At 44.4% G+C, this 18,622-nt stretch overlaps 1 protein-coding gene across 1 annotated transcript in view; it reads right to left on the bottom strand.

The window, feature by feature from the left end:
- The window catches only part of cplx1 (complexin 1), a gene marked incomplete at both ends in the record, with an annotated part of 70,918 nt that overhangs the window by 6,981 nt on the left and 45,315 nt on the right, over nt 1-18,622 (bottom strand). Inside the window, one exon of the mRNA XM_083651494.1 lies at nt 3,536-3,714. Coding sequence (XP_083507620.1) covers nt 3,536-3,714 — 179 coding nt within the window. The remainder of the gene's footprint in view (nt 1-3,535; nt 3,715-18,622) is intronic.

The following is an 18,622-nucleotide window of genomic DNA, read 5'->3' on the forward strand; positions in this document are numbered from 1 at the left end:
CTCTCTCTCTCTCTCTCTCCTCATGCTCTCAGGCTCTCTCTCTCTCTCTCTCCTCACGCTCTCAGGCGCTCTCTCTCTCTCTCCTCACACTCTCTCTCTCTCTCCTCACGATCTCAGGCTCTCTCTCTCATGCTCTCAGGCTCTCTCTCTCTCTCCTCACGCTCTCTCTCTCTCTCTCTCCTCACGCTCTCTCTCAGGCTCTCTCTCTCTCTCTCTCTCTCTCTCTCTCTCTCCTCATGCTCTCAGGCTCTCTCTCTCTCTCTCTCTCCTCACGCTCTCTCTCAGGCTCTCTCTCTCTCTCTCTCTCTCTCTCTCCTCACGCTCTTAGGCTCTCTCTCTCTCTCCTCACGCTCTCAGGCGCTCTCTCTCTCTCTCTCTCTCTCTCCTCACGCTCTCTCTCAGGCGCTCTCTCTCTCTCTCTCTCTCTCTCCTCACGCTCTCAGGCGCGCTCTCTCTCTCTCTCTCTCTCTCCTCACACTCTCTCTCTCTCTCTCCTCATGCTCTCAGGCTCTCTCTCTCTCTCTCTCTCCTCACGCTCTCTCTCAGGCACTCTCTCTCTCTCTCCTCATGCTCTCTCTCAGGCTCTCTCTCTCTCTCCTCACGCTCTCTCTCAGGCACTCTCTCTCTCTCTCCTCATGCTCTCAGGCTCTCTCTCTCTCTCCTCACGCTCTCTCTCAGGCACTCTCTCTCTCTCCTCATGCTCTCAGGCTTGCGCTACAGTTAAGAAAGGCGTGGTGTCGGTTGAAGAGAAGACAGTTACGCTTAGTCAGGCCCTCTCCAGTTGCTATAATCAAGCACTTCCAAGATCTACTGTCATATAGTCTCTCCCTTCTCAGCCCTGCCTTCACTTTGGCTCCAAAACAACTATCTGAGGAATCAGCGCCCTGCTGATCCTCACATTCCAAAGAAAGTTTCACGAGGCTTACAAGAAGAGTTCAAGTTTAGTTTGAAGACATTTCAAGTGAAATATATGCCTTTGCATTAATCTCGTCAAGAGGCATGTTTCAATGCAAGGAGGAGGCACTTTGACACCAGACTAACATCTGACTCCAGATTAATTAAGCAATAAGCCCCAAGAGGGCGTGCTTTATAGTGATTTTACAACCGCTAAGGGCGCTCTTAGCTAAAATCCCCCTCAAGGGGCTTTTACTGTAGCTTTTATAAAGCAGTTACTATAGCCTACCTGGCAAGGTTTAACAAAATAAACACACAGCTAAAAAAATGAATATATATATATATATATATATATATATATATATATTGATAATTGATAATATTGATAACAAATAATCCTTCTTCTGCCAGGCAATGTAATCCTTCAACCATAACATTTACTGTAGCAGAATGGTTGCCAAGCAACATACAGACGCAGCTGTTTGGCGCAGTAATACTGTGATGCGGTCACAGGTGTTTATAGAGCATTATAAAACGGCTCTCTCAAATCAAGCAATCTGATTGGTTCACAGCCATTGTATAATTCCAGTAACCGAGTTCAATAACCCATGGCCATGGGTTATTGGTTGCCATGGCAACTCTCTTACTAAAAGGCAGCGCTGCGCTCGAGCCAAACAGCTTTCTCCTGATCTGCTGTATGGAGGGTCACTAGTCCTTACAATGAGTCATTATGGACGCATGATGGCGCAACTCTCTTACTAAAAGTACCTCAAAAACAAAATGGCGGAGACAGCTTTCAGATCCTTGTGAATCGATCTTCGCTTATAACTTTACTAATACTTCGCAGAAAATGATGTTTTGTACAAGAATAGACGCGGGCTAATGTCTTAACCCCTCTCTCGCACGCCCTCACTCTTAACCCCGCATTTCTAAATAAGACGTAACGTTACTTGGTGACGGCATATGGCTCTGGTGTGGGGCTTTGCAAAAGCTCTCAGCAAGCGCCAGGATTGGCCAATGTCGACTTCAGTCTCCAGAACGATCCAATCAAATCACCCGCACGTCTATCTTCTTGCTAGAGGTCCCGCCTTACAGTAGTGTTTCAACTGACTCTATCAGAATAAAATGCCAGTCGGACTTATAGTATTATTATTATTATATTATTATACTTGGAAACCGTTTTATAAAAGCAATATAGCACTCGAGCTGCGTGGTGTTGTGGAATATATCCCACTGATAAGCTGTTATCCCACGAGGCCGCAGGCCGAGTGGGATAACAGCTTATCAGCGGGATATATTCACCACAACACACTTGCTCTCGTGATATATTGCTTAATTATAAAACGGCTCTCTCAAATCAAGCAATCTGATTGGTTCACAGCCATTGTATAATTCCAATAACCCACGTTATTGGTTGCCATGGCAACTCTCTTACTAAAAGCCTTTGGTTACCTCAAAAAAAAACAAATGGCGGAGACAGCTGTCAGATCCTTGTGAATCGATCTTCGCTTATAACTTTACTAATACTTCGCAAAAAATTATGTTTTGTACAAGAATAGATGCGGGCTAATGTCTTCTTTGCAAAAAAAAGGCTGTTAACCCCGCATTTAACCCCTTAACGTTAGTTGGTGTCGGGCTTTGCAGAAAGCACTCAGCTTCTCAGCAAGCGCTGAGGATGCAGCGCTGCGCTCGAGCTGCCTGTCGGCTTTCCAGAAAGCTCTCAGCTTCTCAGCAAGCGCCAGGATTGGCCAATGTCAACTTCAGTCTCCAGAACGATCCAATCAAATCACCCGCACGTTCTTGCGGTCCCGCCTTACAGTAGTGTTTCAACTGACTCTATCAGAATACCATGCCAGTCGGACTTATAGTATTATTATTATTATATTATTATACTTGGAAACCGTTTTATAAAAGCAATATAGCACTCGAGCTGCGTGGTGTTGTGGAATATATCCCGCTGATAAGCTGTTATCCCACTCGGCCTGCGGCCTCGTGGGATAACAGCTTATCAGCGGGATATACAGTATTCGCCACAACACACTTGCTCTCATGCTATATTGCTTAATTATAAAACGGCTCTCTCAAATCAAGCAATCTGATTGGCTCACAGCTGTGGTATATTGAGCATATACCACAGTCAATATACCACAGTTAGAGCCACTCACTGTGTGAAGCGTGAAATTATCCAAGTGCTCTGGCCCTGAGCCAGAGGGGCCTTAGATCCAAACAGCTCACCTCATTGTTGCTCTTCTCATTTTTTAAACAGTGATTTAAGACATTTAAATAATAATAATAACTGTCAAATATATGTGAGATAAAGAGGTGGAAATTTAAGCCATGCATATTTTCAGTGTGATGTGCTGTATAGCTGAAGCCACTGGTTCCAATCCCCTAAGCAGCTCGAAAAATCTGCATAAAATCAGTAAAACTCTCTTCTGTCAACACCTAACTGTCAGACTATACCAGCGTTGACCCTCAGCTGCTTAGGAGGGAACAGCTGTGTGTTTGTGAACGTAGCCCACTCCTCCGGGGACACCAAACGCATTTACGTCAACAAGCTATCTTCATTAATTTGCCTGGTGAAATAAGGGTTAGCGTAGAAGTTTTCTCCCCGGGCGTGCTGTGTATTTTTTTTTTTTACCTTATCCCTGATGCCCTGTCGGATGTTTTCTCTCTCCGCTTCCATTTTTGCATATTTGGCCTTCCTCTCCTCCTCCTGTTGCCTCAGCGCCTCTTGCCTCTCTTCCTCTTTCTTGTCCGCATCGGGGTCCTTCTCCTCGTTCTCCCCACCGAGCATCTTGCCCATGTCTTTGGTGGCCCCTGTTTTTGAGAGAGAGAGGGAGAAAGAGACAGAGAGATAGAGAGAGAGAGAGAGAAATGGAGAGGGTGAAATAAATGTCAAGGAGAGATAGGAAAACTCAATTGCACATAATGGATAATGGAGCTATCTCCTATTGTTTCATCCTCTTTGGCAGAGAGCAGCTGTATGTGACTAATGCAGAGAGATGAGTGGCAAGAACAAGAGCCCAACATATAAAAGACCCTGCAATAAATGGACAATCCTCTTGATTGCCTTTGGTGCCGCTCATTTTGGCCTTTCACTATCTCCAGCTGAAATGTTCATGCAAAGCATCCAGATGGACCGTGGGTCAAGACCTGAGAACAGAAGGTATAGCGTCCCATTGTAATAGCCATAACAAACAGATAGTGACCCATTCTGCTATTGATCTCATCTCCCGGCTGCACTCGATAGATATGCTTAAAAAAAGACATCAACCACCCAGTAAACAGATATGTCTTATTATATCTTGTCTTTTGGACAGTTGTCCTGCTACTGTGGCTTGGACTCTTGCATTTTTCTTACTTTTGCTCGCGTTGCTCTTGATGAGAAAGATTTTTCTATCAAACTCACTGCAATTCTCTCTGCATCAGAGAACATCGGCTAAAGGACTCAAATGTTGATGTTCATTAATTTGTTACTCAATGGCGCCCGGATGTCATTGGCTGAGATAACTGCCTTGGAGCCTGAATTATAGGCAGGGGGGAAAGATGACCGTAAGAAAGAGTCGATTTGATTGACTTTTCCTCTCAAGGAGGACCAGGTAATGAAAAGGCCCACAGGCAGTGGGCAAGCTGATGGACATTTCTATAGAGACTGCATTCAAATTGTAGAGCTATCAGGTGAAATGGAGAGAGTAATGATATAGAGCTATCATCAGCAGTGACATGGTCCTGGCAGATAGCTGTCAAAGGTTAGAAGGGGGAGGGAGGTCATTGTTGATCAGATTGTTAACTCAGTGCAGAATTGCGAAAATAAAAGGGTTCCAATCCAAAACGCTTTACAGTATATGACATTTTCAAATATTAAGAACCGATGTTTATTGCTCACTCTATGAAAAATGCACATGATGTCATCCCCTAATATTTTAGATTTCTTAACAAATAGATCGCAGCAAGTCAAAGTGAATGGCTTTTTATCTGACTTTTTACGGTCCTCTACCGGCTCACCTCAAGGCTGTGTGCTTTCAGCTCTGCTCTATATCCTGTACACAAACATGTGCCAAAGTAAGCATGCAAATAGGACCCTACTTAAATTTGCAGACGACACAGTCATTGTCAGCCTGCTCGGTGAACATGAGTCCAGTCATGGCCCTGTCATTGATGATTTTGTCAGATGGTGCGATGAGTCTTTTCTGCAGCTGAACATATCCAAAACTAAAGACATGGTTATTGATTTTAGAACCCGCACTGGCGACAGGCCTACCACGGTCATTAAAGGCCAGGTCGTGGACTGTGTAGACAGCTACAAGTACCTCGGCACAGTCATAGACTCTAAGCTGACCTTCGAGAAGAACTGTGAGGCAGTGTGCAAAAAGGGTCATCAACGTCTCTATTGCCTGAGAAAACTGTCCCGTCTTTACATAGACAAAACCATGCTGACCCTCTTTTACCGGGCCTATGTTGAATCCATCCTGTCCTTCTCTCTTGTGTCATGGTTGTTTCCCATACATAAAGGAATTTGTGGCGGGCCGCCACAATAATATTTGGACCGCCACAATAAGATGTTGACCAAAAAAAAAAAAAAAAAAAAAAAAAAAAAAAACTTTTTTTTTTTTTTTTTTTTTTTACAGTGCACCTGAACGCAACATGCAAGATATCCGCTGAATAAGTGTCCAATAAATGTTCATGTCATTCTGGCCAATACTTCTGTTATAGCATTTCAGTCTGGAATATGGAATATCTTTCAATAATCTATGATTTAGCTGCTAAATTGTCAAATACCGCCATCTGCTCGCTACCCAGGCACTTATGTATGTACTTAACCCAACTAACTTAACCTAACTAACTATCCGGTGTGCACAACACTGTCAGCCTAAACTCCGGCTGACACCCCAAAAACCTACAATCCGCTACAGAAAAATGTATATTGTTTGTTTATTAACTGGCCCCTCGCCTTCTATCATTTCACGAAAGTGGCAAAGCAAGTTGAGTATCCCTGACCTATAGGGAGAAATTTAGTTTGTCATTGTAAACCCACAGCACAGTAATGATGACATGTTCTTCATAGATCTAGCCTTTTAATTTTGCTCTTAAGCTTTCTCAAAGTACACCAAATTCATGCATTTTACTTTAAAATGTTTAAAAAAATCTTGCGGGGGGGTATGCCCCCGCACCCCCCTAGGGGGTCTGCGGTCCCCCACCACAAATTCTCAAAATCCTGTGGGAAACACTGGGTAACCTGTCACTGAAAAACAGAAACGCTCTGAACCAAATTGTGAAGTGGGCTAGTAAGCTTATAGGTGAGCCTCAACTCAACCTATCAGTTATCTACTGCTCACAGCTGCAGTGTAAAGCCAGCTCTATTCTACAACACTGTTCCCATCCCTTACACAGTGAATTCCAGCTCCTTCGCTCTGGCCGGCGGTTTGCGGTGCCTCGCTGTAGGACCAAACGCTACAAAAGCACTTTTGTACCTGCTGCCATTGCACTGCTAAACAAAGCTGTTACAGGATGATTTCTTTGTTTTATTTCTCATTCTTACTCCGCACATACATGACACTCTGAGGGTCTCATGAGTAGCTACGTGTGTGTGTGTGTGTGTGTGTGTGTGTGTGTGTGTGTGTGTGTGTGTGTGTGTGCGTGCACGAGTGTGCGCGCGCAAGCGTGTGCAGAAGCACTTTAGTCTTTCAGCACTTTAGTGTCCTGTCACAAAGCACTTTATCATGGTTTTACTTTGATCTTACTGTATTTTAATGTGCCCTATTGTATTGATGCTTGTTTGATGTCCTGTGATTTCGTATGTTTTACTTTTATCTTCTGGACAGCTGAACTTCCCGTCTGCATAACTATTTTACCCTCGGGTACTAATAAAGAAACCTTGAATATTACTATTTTGTATGCAAAGGACTCAATAGCTGCAACATTCAATCATGTGGTTAGGTTCCAAACCCCAATCCAGAAAATGTCTCTCTTGTATCCTCCCTTCTCTGTCTCCCACTGTTCATAATACATAAAATTTGACTTCCCACTCCACTTTGTCTTGGTACATGTCACATTTTTTAAATCGTTTTGGGATAAAACTATTCAATTATTCACAGTAAATTCACTTCTGTGACACAAAGTTGGTGCTTGGGGGCCTGACTGTTTCCCAAATACTTTAAGTGGTTTACTTAACCAGCAAAGATGACAATGTGCCAGCAGCTCCGCGTGCAGTGAGAATAAACTCAATTTAGAGCAATGCCATCAGTAATACACATGCAAAGCAAAATGAGGATTTAAGAGTGGTGTTATTACAAGCTTAAAGGAGAAATACTGGTTTTAAATTTAGAGTTAGAGCAAATGTACTTGTCATCTAGTTTACACTTCCCCCAATCATTTTCCAACCAAGTTTAGTTTTAAACTTGAAAGTGTTAACCCTAGCTTGAAATTAACTGCTCCACCAATAAAGACGCCCTAAATAAGAAGACCTGGATGTGTCAATCATAACTTTTTAATTGAGTGATTATTTCCATCTCTTCCTGTGGATGACAGGTGATTGACACCGAGCAGAGCGGAACGTAACAGCGCTGAGATGAAAACTCTCAACAAGGAAATGAGAAGAAAGTTTGAAAAGTTTGACTGAAGCAACTGAAGACTTAATGTTTACTGTGATGGATTATTCATAACGATGACAGCAAATGGGTTTCTTCTGAAGGGAGGACAACAAGGCTTAATATCTCCAACTATGCTGATGCAGACACCATGAGAGGAACCTGACCTGTTGCTACTGATTAAAAAATTACACTTTACAATAAGGGTACATCAATTAGGATTCGTTAATGCTAATTAAGCATGAACTAACCCATCATTTACAGTTAACTGTGTCTAGTAATAATTCAATAATGGTGTTCATGTTAACTAAGTAAAAATATATTATTTAATAGCTTAGAGTTAGGTAATGTCAGGGTTAGTTTAGTTAATGGTTAGCGTTACCCCAAGTTTTAGTTAATGAGCATTAACTATCAATGGGTTAGTTAATTATTATTATATGCTTATTAAGCATGATTAAGGATTAACTATACATTAATTAATGTACCATTACTGTATTGTAAAGTGTTACAAAAAATAGAGAAGGGATCGCTGCCTATACCTTAAAAGGTTTTATTTTCTTAAAGGAGAATTTCTGTATTTTTCAACCTGGACCGCATTTTCATATTTGTTTATGTATGACGTCAGGTGAACTGAAATCTTTGAAATTGGAGCAGTATTGACCTAGATCGCTTCAGTTGCCAGCCCGCTTTTCCCACATGCCCCTACCACACTAAACGAGCTTGTATTTACCACTGACTACAGGATCAGATTATTCATCATTCCATCACAGATAGATGATTTTGGTAGTTATAGCTGACTATTTCTCAGATTTCGAGAAATATGGACGAGGTATTTGAATTCGATGGCCACCCGTATTTATTTGAGTCGTACTAATGTTATATGGATTACAAACTGAAGAGCGGGGCAGCTTCTATCAATGTGATGGACAGCAGGCAGATGGTGAACACACGGCTGCAAGGCAAATACAGTACAAGTGTTATCTTCTCTCTTTTACAATAACAATCTGAGCCTGTGCACGTTGCTAAAATACCCTTGTTGAGTGGGCGTGTGCAGGCTACCAAGGCATGACGGGCATGTGGGAAACGTGACTGAAGCGATCGAGGTCAATACTGCACCAATTTCAAAAAGTTCTGCTCAGAGGACTTAGTTATACATAAACAAATATGAAAATAGGGTACAGGTTGAAAAAATCCTGAAATTCTCCTTTAAGACAGATGCACTGCACAGTAAAGAAACAAGTCTGCTGCCTGCTTGTGTTGTTGGCCAGACCTTTTAGATATAACTGCATAAATCCAGATCAGATCGAGTTATGCAGACTGATCAACAGTGTCAGCTTGAGCTGGTGTTTTTCCTCTGTTGCAACTTGCCATGACACAGGACTTTATGCGAGCAGCTTGTCCACACATCCGACTCTGTGCTCCCCCTCCGGAGGCTGCGGCTCTGCTTTCCAGCTCAGCGGCTGGAAAGCAGCCAGTACAGCGTTGGCTCGGCGAACCCGAAACCCTGTGACACTCCGCTCGCTTCCAACTCGCCCGGAATTGATTTTTAATGAGAAATGGGGCCTCCCGGAACAGGCACATCTGAAATACCACGCCCCACCAACAACAGCCCCAGCAGCACACTTGCTTTGAGTATTATGGCCTCTGTCTCTGCCTCGGTCTGTGTCGGGCTGCTACTTCACGCTTGGCCGGTCTCTCTGGAGGGAGAACATGCAAAGACTCATCAGCCATCTGCTTCTGCCAAGGAATTGATGAGACAGCGGTGACCTTGAGCTTTCTGGCTGCCGTCCGAACTTTCCGCCTCGACCAGCCAAGACGAGCGCCGGTCCTTTACTCAGCTCGAGCAGGAGGATACTGATGATTAATAAGCACTCATCTGTGTTTTCTTAGTGTTTTATTAATTAATTGTATTTCGCGTGGCGGACAAATGAAAGACTTGTTGGCATGTTGTAAATGTGTTATCACAAGGCTTCTCTTGTCAGCCTCAAGTCTTTCAATTATGTGAATGAGTGTATAGCATAATATGATTATGTGGTCTGTATTATGGCGTTAGCACTCCACTTGACGTTGCTGTTTTAAACTCATGTTCTAACTTCAATTGGAATCAATATACCTTTATGCAACCAATAGCAGGACATGCACAACACTTACCAACACAATTACAGAAATGTTCTATATCATCTTTGTATCTTTGTCCTCTTTTCTTATGAGTGCTACAGTGCCTTAATCTATGAGTCAATGTGAAGTCACTGAACGCTTTGCCCCAGAGGTCAAAGTTGAACCAATCCACCAAGTCAAGCCCTCTGCACGTCTCAGTCTTGAGGCACAAATCATTCCAGAACGATTCAGACAACAGAATTGAAATTAACTCGTCTGCATGGAACAAATCTCATCACTTTCAATGTAAGTAATTTACCCAAACACAAGATATTTTGTTAACTAGGCACTAGAGATTCCTAGGCTTGCCCGCTGCGTGGGCTCGCCCGCCTGCAGCTCGCCAAGCTGGCCCTGCAGCTTGCATGCAGCTCAGCCGCTGTGCGGCCTCGCCAGCAGCTCGGGCTGCTGTATGGCCTCGCCTGCCCTATTGGCGTGTGCGCAATTTCTCCCTCTCTCTCTCCCTCAATCTCTCTCCCCCCTCTCTCTCTCCCTCTCCTCTCTCTCCCTCTCCCCCCTCCCTCTCTCCCTCTCCTCTCCCTTTCCCTCAGTCTCTCTCGTGTGTCTCACTGATGACATCATCAGTGATGTCACAATGATGTCACAATGCCTATGTATGACATCACTGATCACTGATGATATCATCACTGGTGACATCACTGATGACTTGGCATCATCAGTGATGTCATCAGTGACATCATCACCGAACTATAGCCGCAGCCTTAGGGCAATCAGCTTTAGGGCAATTAATCTGCCCTAATTAACAGATCTGTCTCCGTCAGATCACCCGCACGGGTGCTGTTTACACTTGTTTCCTCTGCTCTTCATCAGATTCACTGCATGTTTTTGAACGATTTAAGCAGAAGAAGGAAAAGATCAGCTGCACTTAGATTACCCTGTAGGTATACAAGACTTCAGTCACACAAATGGCTGCCTGATCAGTCCAGACACTCAAGCCTAGAAACAGTCAGAGGTGAACATATGTAATATTGTATAAGAAACATTGACAATTCATGATTTAAGATGATCATTGCTGATTGCCGATTCATGATTTAAGATGATCATTGCCGTGTTATTTTGCATCTAATTCCTCCAATAATGCTCAGAAGAAGTACTATGTTGTAACTTTTCTTCTTCTTTTTGTTCGTTTCTCCAGGCCAGTGCTGAACTGCTGGATGGAACTGCAAGTCAACTCTATCTCGACTTGGTTGCTGGTAGCTTGAGGAGATTCCCCAAATCTTCTAAGCATTGTGATCTTTACAGAAACTGAGTAGGCTCTTAGGCTGAATATCCCCTTATTTCAGGGACAATAATCCTCGCCGGTCAAGCTGAAGAGAGCAACTTTTGCAATTAAAACTTTTCCAACTTTATAGTCTGCGGCTACCGGATTAAAACACCACAACGGGCTTTTATTAGCTTTATCCTCCTACACACTCTTGCCACCACGACCTGTTCCTCACCTTCTCATTAGCACTGCAACTGATACCGAAATGGCAATTAATGCTAACAAAAGCTGAGTGCTTCCCCCCGTTGGCTTCTAATGAGTGGTTATCTGGACCTCCAGTGAAAAAAGCTGGAGGTCGCCAATGCTCTGTGTCAATCAATTTAACAATACAGCCAAAGAAAGAGAGGGGAGGTGATAAACTGCTGCTCTTCTCTCTATTTGCATTGCTTTATGTTTCTCGTGGTTTAATTGAACAGTCTGACAAGTAAGAGATTAAGGTCATGATCAGTGTTGGATAAGTTACTCTGGAAATGTAATTAGTTACAGATTACTGATTACTCTTTAAACAGTAATAGAAGTTACTTTACGGATTACTTTTTCAAAAGTAATTAGTTACATTACTAGTTACGTTACTAGTTACTTTTTCTTTTTTCTTTACCCCCGAAAAAGTGATGAACAACCAAGCCAGCTCCTTTTACAACTGAATCTACTTTATTGGTAACGCCTTACATTACTTAGTTACTGGAAAAAGTAATCAGATTAACACTGGTCATGATAAGTGAAAGACCTGCTTACAAGAGTCCAGTCCTGCTTAGTTTACAGCTTCCTATGCGTTTGTATTTTTCCACAGTATCAAGCAGCTCCTAATTCAGACAGATACACCTCTCAACTTTATACTCTCTTGCAAATAACATCATCTATCTGTAATTGATGCCTCTCTCTCTCTCTCTCTCTCTTGTCCCACACATTGCTGTCTCCTCTCCCAACCCACCACGCGACTAATCTCAGTGCTCAAGGCTAATTAGCTCGTCTGATTGTGACAAAGTTGCTGTGCAGCAGCGTGAGACAGCTGCCTTTCCCAAAAGCCTGGCTGTCATCAAACGCTGCCAGCTGTGGCATGTGGAAACAGTGTGGAGACAGTGAGGGACGCGACAATGCTACTCCGCTCTGAGACGCAGCATATGGCTCGAAAAATACATGAAGGAACGCACTGAAACATGCTCAAAAATATATGTCATTGGAAAACACGATAGATAGCTCATGCAACAGCCCCAGTGTTCTTTAAACTTTGCATGTTGGCGGCTCCACACGGCAGCAACTGGTAACTGTCTTCAACTGACTTCAATACCCAGAAATCCTGTAAGGTGAGGTCAGTAAACGTCACACAGCACGCTCATGTTCGCCAACCTGGCGGTCTGTGATGCTTCTATCAAAGATGCCGCAGGGGCGGCAGAGGCAAAAGATCAAATGCTGGTGAGTTCAGCTTTCTCATGTCTGGACTTTTTGTATTTCACACCTAAGTTTTTATTTGTCTCTTCCTGCTGGCGTTTTCTGGTTTTCCAGTGACCATTCCTGACACCAGAATTTCATTTGGCAATTAGGGGGAATATACAGATCAGAGATTTGATGATATTTGTATTCTTAGGTATGAACAATACAACTATGACCAAAATAGAAATGTATCTACATTCTCTAATTGTGTTCCCATCTTGTAAATCTTGTAAATTCTTGGGGACCACCTGGAACCCCCTCGAGGACCCCTGGTGGTCTCCGGGCGCCACGTTGACAACCACGCAGTATTCCCCCATTCCGTACGGTTACAGTGCTGCCATGAGCGCAGAGAGCTAGCGGCAGACTGTAAGCGTGCTAACTCATAAGAGCTTAAGAGGGACTTTTTAGGTCAGTCGAGGCCCAGGGGCTAACATTCAAAGCAGGAGAAGGCTAGCTCTGCTTAGCGGCACAAAGAGGCACAAAGAGTTGAAATTGAAAAGGATCAGTGAAGAAGTTCAGGAGCTGCGGTATGTGAGGCCGCATGCTGGATTAGACTGTGTGCAGAGTTATGTCAAAGGCTGGCATCAGAGCTGGACAGCGTGTGAAAGAGTGTCTGAGAGTATGGACCAGGCTGTGTGTGGACCAGGCTGTGTGTGGACCAGGCTGTGAGTGGACCAGGTTGTGTGAGTGGACCAGGCTGTGAGTGGACCAGGCTGTGTGTGGACCAGGCTGTGTGTGGACCAGGCTGTGTGTGGACCAGGCTGTGAGTGGACCAGGCTGTGTGTGGACCAGGCTGTGAGTGGACCAGGCTGTGTGTGTGGACCAGGCTGTGTGTGGACCAGGCTGTAAGTGGACCAGGTTGTGTGTGTGGACCAGGCTGTGTGTGGACCAGGCTGTGTGTGGACCAGGCTGTGTGTGGACCAGGCTGTAAGTGGACCAGGTTGTGTGAGTGGACCAGGCTGTGTGTGGACCAGGCTGTGAGTGGACCAGGCTGTGAGTGGACCAGGCTGTGAGTGGACCAGGCTGTGTGTGGACCAGGCTGTGTGTGGACCAGGCTGATGTGATGGTATGATGTGATGCCTGTAAGTGTGTGTATGTATGCGTGTGTGAGTGAGTGAGTGAGTGAGTGAGTGAGTGAGTGTGTGTGTGTGTGTGTGTGTGTGTGAGTGTAAGGTAAGGTTGCGTTACTGAAGGACAAGAAAGTGACAACACATAAAAGTATCCCCGTGTGGAGCCAGAGGCCCATGTTGATCAATGGGGAGAGAGATAGAGAGAGAGAGAGAGAGAGAGAGAGAGAGAGAGAGAGAGAGAGAGAGAGAGAGAGAGAGAGAGAAACAAGTAGAGGGGGAATGCTGGTAAACAAGAAGGATGAGAGCAAGAGAGCAACAATGAGGAGAGACAGAGTGACATCACAGAGTGACATCGAGTGAGTGAGAAGTTAAGGTTTAGACAGAGAAGGCAAAATAGATAGATAGAAGATAGATAAAAGATGGAGTGATGAGAGAACGGGAGAGAGGGAAGCAAGGATGAAAAAGAGGGATGAAGAGAAAGAGGAATAATATGAATGTGAAACGGCAAAAAACGAGGGGAACGAAGAAAGATAGAGCGAAAGTCAGAAAGATGGAGAGAGCAAAGCAAAGAAAAGGAGAGGGTGATAGATCTAAAAGGAGAGAGGAGAACGAGAGAGTAAAAGAGACAGAGGAGGAAACAGGAGACCAAGAGAGATAAAGATCGAGTGGAGGAAAGAAAGATAAGCGAGAGTGGAGCGAGGACAAAGGAGAATCAGATGTAAAGAGGGAGCGGAAACAACAGAAAGAGGTATGAAACCAAGCGGAAGAGAACAGGTGAGAGGAAAGAGAGAGAGAGAGAGAGAGAACAGGTGAGAGGAAAGAGAGAGAGAGAGAGAGAGAGAGAGAGAGAACAGGTGAGAGGAAAGAGAGAGAGAGGGGGGGGGGAGAACAGGTGAGAGGAAAGAGAGAGGAGAACAGGTGAGAGGAAAGAGAGAGAGAGAGAGAGAGAGAACAGGTGAGAGGAAAAAGAGAGAGAGAGAGAGAGAGATAAAGAGATGAGCTGAAACAAAGTGATAGCGGAAGAGAGAGAAAACAGCGGGAGCGGCTCAAGGACTCTGTGTTCCTGCTCTCCCATCTGTCACCCGTCCTCCGCAGTCCCAGGGCTGCCGACCAGCGGGTACCCCCTCAACCCACCCCGGCCCCCCATTCATCATCATCATCATCATCATCATCACCGTCACCGTCGTTAACCTCCTGCCCCGGGCCGAGCAGGAAGGTGCTCCCAAAGCCCAGAGGATGCAAGGAAGGCTGAGAGACGGAGACGTGCTAAACCACATGGCACACAGAGACGTGTTCTTCTCATGTGTCGTGACTTCATGTCATGATAGAGAGACTTTGTTCCAAATCTTTCAGCAACCGCTGCCGGTGCCATCAGGTCAGTTGGAGAATTGGCTGTGCACACACATAACAACTAAATAACAACCGGGCTAGAAGAAGAGCCATACTGGAGAACGATTGTTGCGGTGTGGCTGTACACAGTACATCCATCCATTCAGCAGTTTGAGTAATACTCACCTGAATAGTCTGACGAGGTAAATTGGTTTTTAGATTGAAATGGCTGAAAGACGGAAAACTGTTGTCTTTAGCTCTGCTCCGATGACAGCTGTAGATTGAGGGGAAAAAGACGGAGAAAAAGAACAGTGAGGGAAACACCGCGGGAAACCCCCCGGCTTCGCTCTCGCTGCTCTGGCAAAAAAAAAAAAAAAATCAATATGGCGGCGCGCGTGAACCCCCAACTTTTGGCTTCAAAGCGGCGCTTCAGAAACCAGTGGGTGATGTCACATTCACTACTCCATCTTTTTGATCATCTATATGGTTGAAAGCATGGTTAGCAGCAATGCTCGCTCTCTGATCAAGCTTGATTTCAAACTGATTAGAATCGCACGCTCATTTCTAGCATGCTTCGTGTGCGAGCTCGCCGGTTGGTGCATGCGCCATTGAGCTTGCGCGCCGCACCGTTATAGGAGTGAGATACATGATTTTCAGTCAGAAAACTTTCCCCAAATAGACCCCAAACCTTGCCTGTGTACCATCACATACATTTAGTGGATAATGATGATGATCCAACCGTGAGTCCTGTACAAGTTTCCTCGAGCATAATAACAATGAGCTGCTGTCTAAAATGTAACCAAGCAACAGGAAGTGGGTTAGGAAACAATATGGAAACAGGAAACACTGTCATATTTATGGACAAGGGATTTACTGGGAGCTTGGAGATTCCTCATTTGCTTTCTTGTTTTAGCTCCTTTTTATGGATTGTCTATTACTGTTTTATAGATGAATAGGCGTTGTTTTTCCAACACCAACAACTCGGTTGGGTAAATGGAAAACGTAATGGCTGGAGCTAGTTCAATTTTCCATTTGGAGCAAGCGCCACTATCACAAAGCTGCACACGTCACAGGTGGCCTTCCTGTTCAACAGCAACATGGTGAAGGAGCAGGTCTCCATTAGACGTGTAGTTTGCACTGAGAGACTTTTACAGCACCAGTATACTGCACTATATTGACTCCCTGTCCCGCTCTAACCGATGATGATGTCTACTCTTATCAACCTGATGTCTCCCTGTATAGTCAATATCGCGGTTATTATTATGTTTTATTGTGCCATTAACAGTATGTGCTTTTAGATGAGATGCCACTTTAATGAATGAATTTGTTATTTTTATTTTACTTCAAACTCGCTCGGTCTAAAAAGCAATAAAGATCCAACTGAATTGATTAAAACGGAACTGAATTGATCTGAAGGCACCATCAGTCTAGTCTGACCCTGTGTATATGACAGCAAGTGGGGGAATATGGCACTGTAGGGACGCAGAAGTGTTCGTATAAAAGCATAGCCTGCAATTTGGCCTGCCAAGCGGAGAGAACATGGACACAAGGGTTTTGAATGTGCCGGGATGGAGACAGACAGCGGAGGGCTGAGGCGGCGTGAGGCGTGTTCCACTCCCCTACATCTCTGAGTAAATCTCTGTGGGAACATGGGACCGCAGGCTGGAGGTCCATCATTCCCGGGCTTTATCACCCCATCCGCTACCGTTATCATTGGAAGGCAGCCCGGCGCCGCAGAACCCCGGCCTTGGCCATGAGCGAGCGGCGGACAGGCCGCAATTCATCACCTGTGAGGCTGGCATCAGGCAGGGCCAACGCACCGCCATCCATCTTCACGCACGCACGCACGCCATCCATCTTCACGCACGCACGCACGCCACGGCGCCCCTTACTTTCCAACACGCCATTTTTGAGAGCAGACTGTCGTTATTCACACTACCGCTAGAGGTCACAAAACTTTCAAACCTAACGTACCCCCTACAGTATGGGGTAATTTTTTTTGAGGGAGGACACACTCAAATATTCATACTAGTTAACACCCCTATAGCAGGTTATGGTCATACTAGTTAACACCCTATAGCAGGTCATGGTCATACTAGTTAACACCCTATAGCAGGTTATGGTCATACTAGTTAAACACCCTATAGCAGGGTCATGGTCATACTAGTTAACACCCTATAGCAGGTCATGGTCATACTAGTTAACACCCTATAGCAGGTTATGGTCATACTAGTTAACACCACTATAGCAGGTCATGGTCATACTAGTTAACACCCTATAGCAGGTCATGGTCATACTAGTTAACACCCTATAGCAGGTTATGGTCATACTAGTTAACACCCCTATAGCAGGTCATGGTCATACTACTTAACACCCTATAGCAGGTTATGGTCATACTAGTTAACACCCCTATATCAGGTCATGGTCATACTAGTTAACACCCTATAGCAGGTTATGGTCATACTAGTTAACACCCCTATAGCAGGTCATGGTCATACTAGTTAACACCCTATAGCAGGTTATGGTCATACTAGTTAACACCCTATAGCAGGTTATGGTCATACTAGTTAAACAACCCTATAGCAGGTCATGGTCATACTAGTTAACACCCTATATCAGGTCATGGTCATACTAGTTAACACCCTATAGCAGGTTATGGTCATACTAGTTAACACCCCTATAGCAGGTTATGGTCATACTAGTTAACACCCTATAGCAGGTTATGGTCATACTAGTTAACACCCTATAGCAGGTCATGGTCATACTAGTTAAACACCCTATAGCAGGCTATGGTCATACTAGTTAACACCCTATAGCAGGTCATAGTCATACTAGTTAACACCCTATAGCAGGTTATGGTCATACTAGTTAACACCCTAGAGCAGGTTATGGTCATACTAGTTAACACCCTATAGCAGGTCATGGTCATACTAGTTAACACCCTATAGCAGGTTATGGTCCATACTAGTTAACACCCTATAAGCAGGTCATGGTCATACTAGTTAACACCCTATAGCAGGTTATGGTCATACTAGTTAACACCCTATAGCAGGTTATGGTCCATACTAGTTAACACCCCTAGAGCAGGTTATGGTCATTACTAGTTAACACCCTAGAGCAGGTTATGGTCATACTAGTTAACACCCTATAGCAGGTCATGGTCATACTAGTTAAACACCCCTATAGCAGGTTATGGTCATAAACTAGGTTAACACCCCTATAGCAGGTTATGGTCATACTAGTTAAACACCCTATAAGCAGGTTATGGTCATACTAGTTTAACCACCCCTATAGCAGGTCTATGGGTCATACTAGTTAACCACCCTATAGCAGGTTATGGGTCATACTAGTTAACACCCTATAAGCAGGTTCATGGTCATATAGTTAACACCCTATAGCAGGTTATGGGTCATACTAGTTAACACCCTATAGCAGGTCATGGGTCATACTAGTTAACACCCTATAGCAGGTTATGGTCATACTAGTTAACACCCTATAGCAGGTCATGGTCATACTAGTTAACACCCTATAGCAGGTCATGGTCATACTAGTTAACACCCTATAGCAGGTTATGGCCATACTAGTTAACACCCTATAGCAGGTCATGGTCATACTAGTTAACACCCTATAGCAGGTTATGGTCATACTAGTTAACACCCTATAGCAGGTTATGGTCATTACTAGTTAAGACCCTATAGCAGGTCATGGGTCATACTAGTTAACACCCTATAGCAGGTTATTGGTCATAACTAGTTAACAACCCTATAGCAGGGTCATGGTCATAACTAGTTAAACCACCCTATAGCAGGTCATGGGGTCATACTAGTTAACAACCCTATAGCAGGTTATGGTCATACTAAGGTTAACAC

This window comes from Poromitra crassiceps (genome assembly GCF_964638095.1).
Source record: "Poromitra crassiceps genome assembly, chromosome: 15".
Classification (NCBI taxonomy): Eukaryota; Metazoa; Chordata; class Actinopteri; order Beryciformes; family Melamphaidae; genus Poromitra; species Poromitra crassiceps.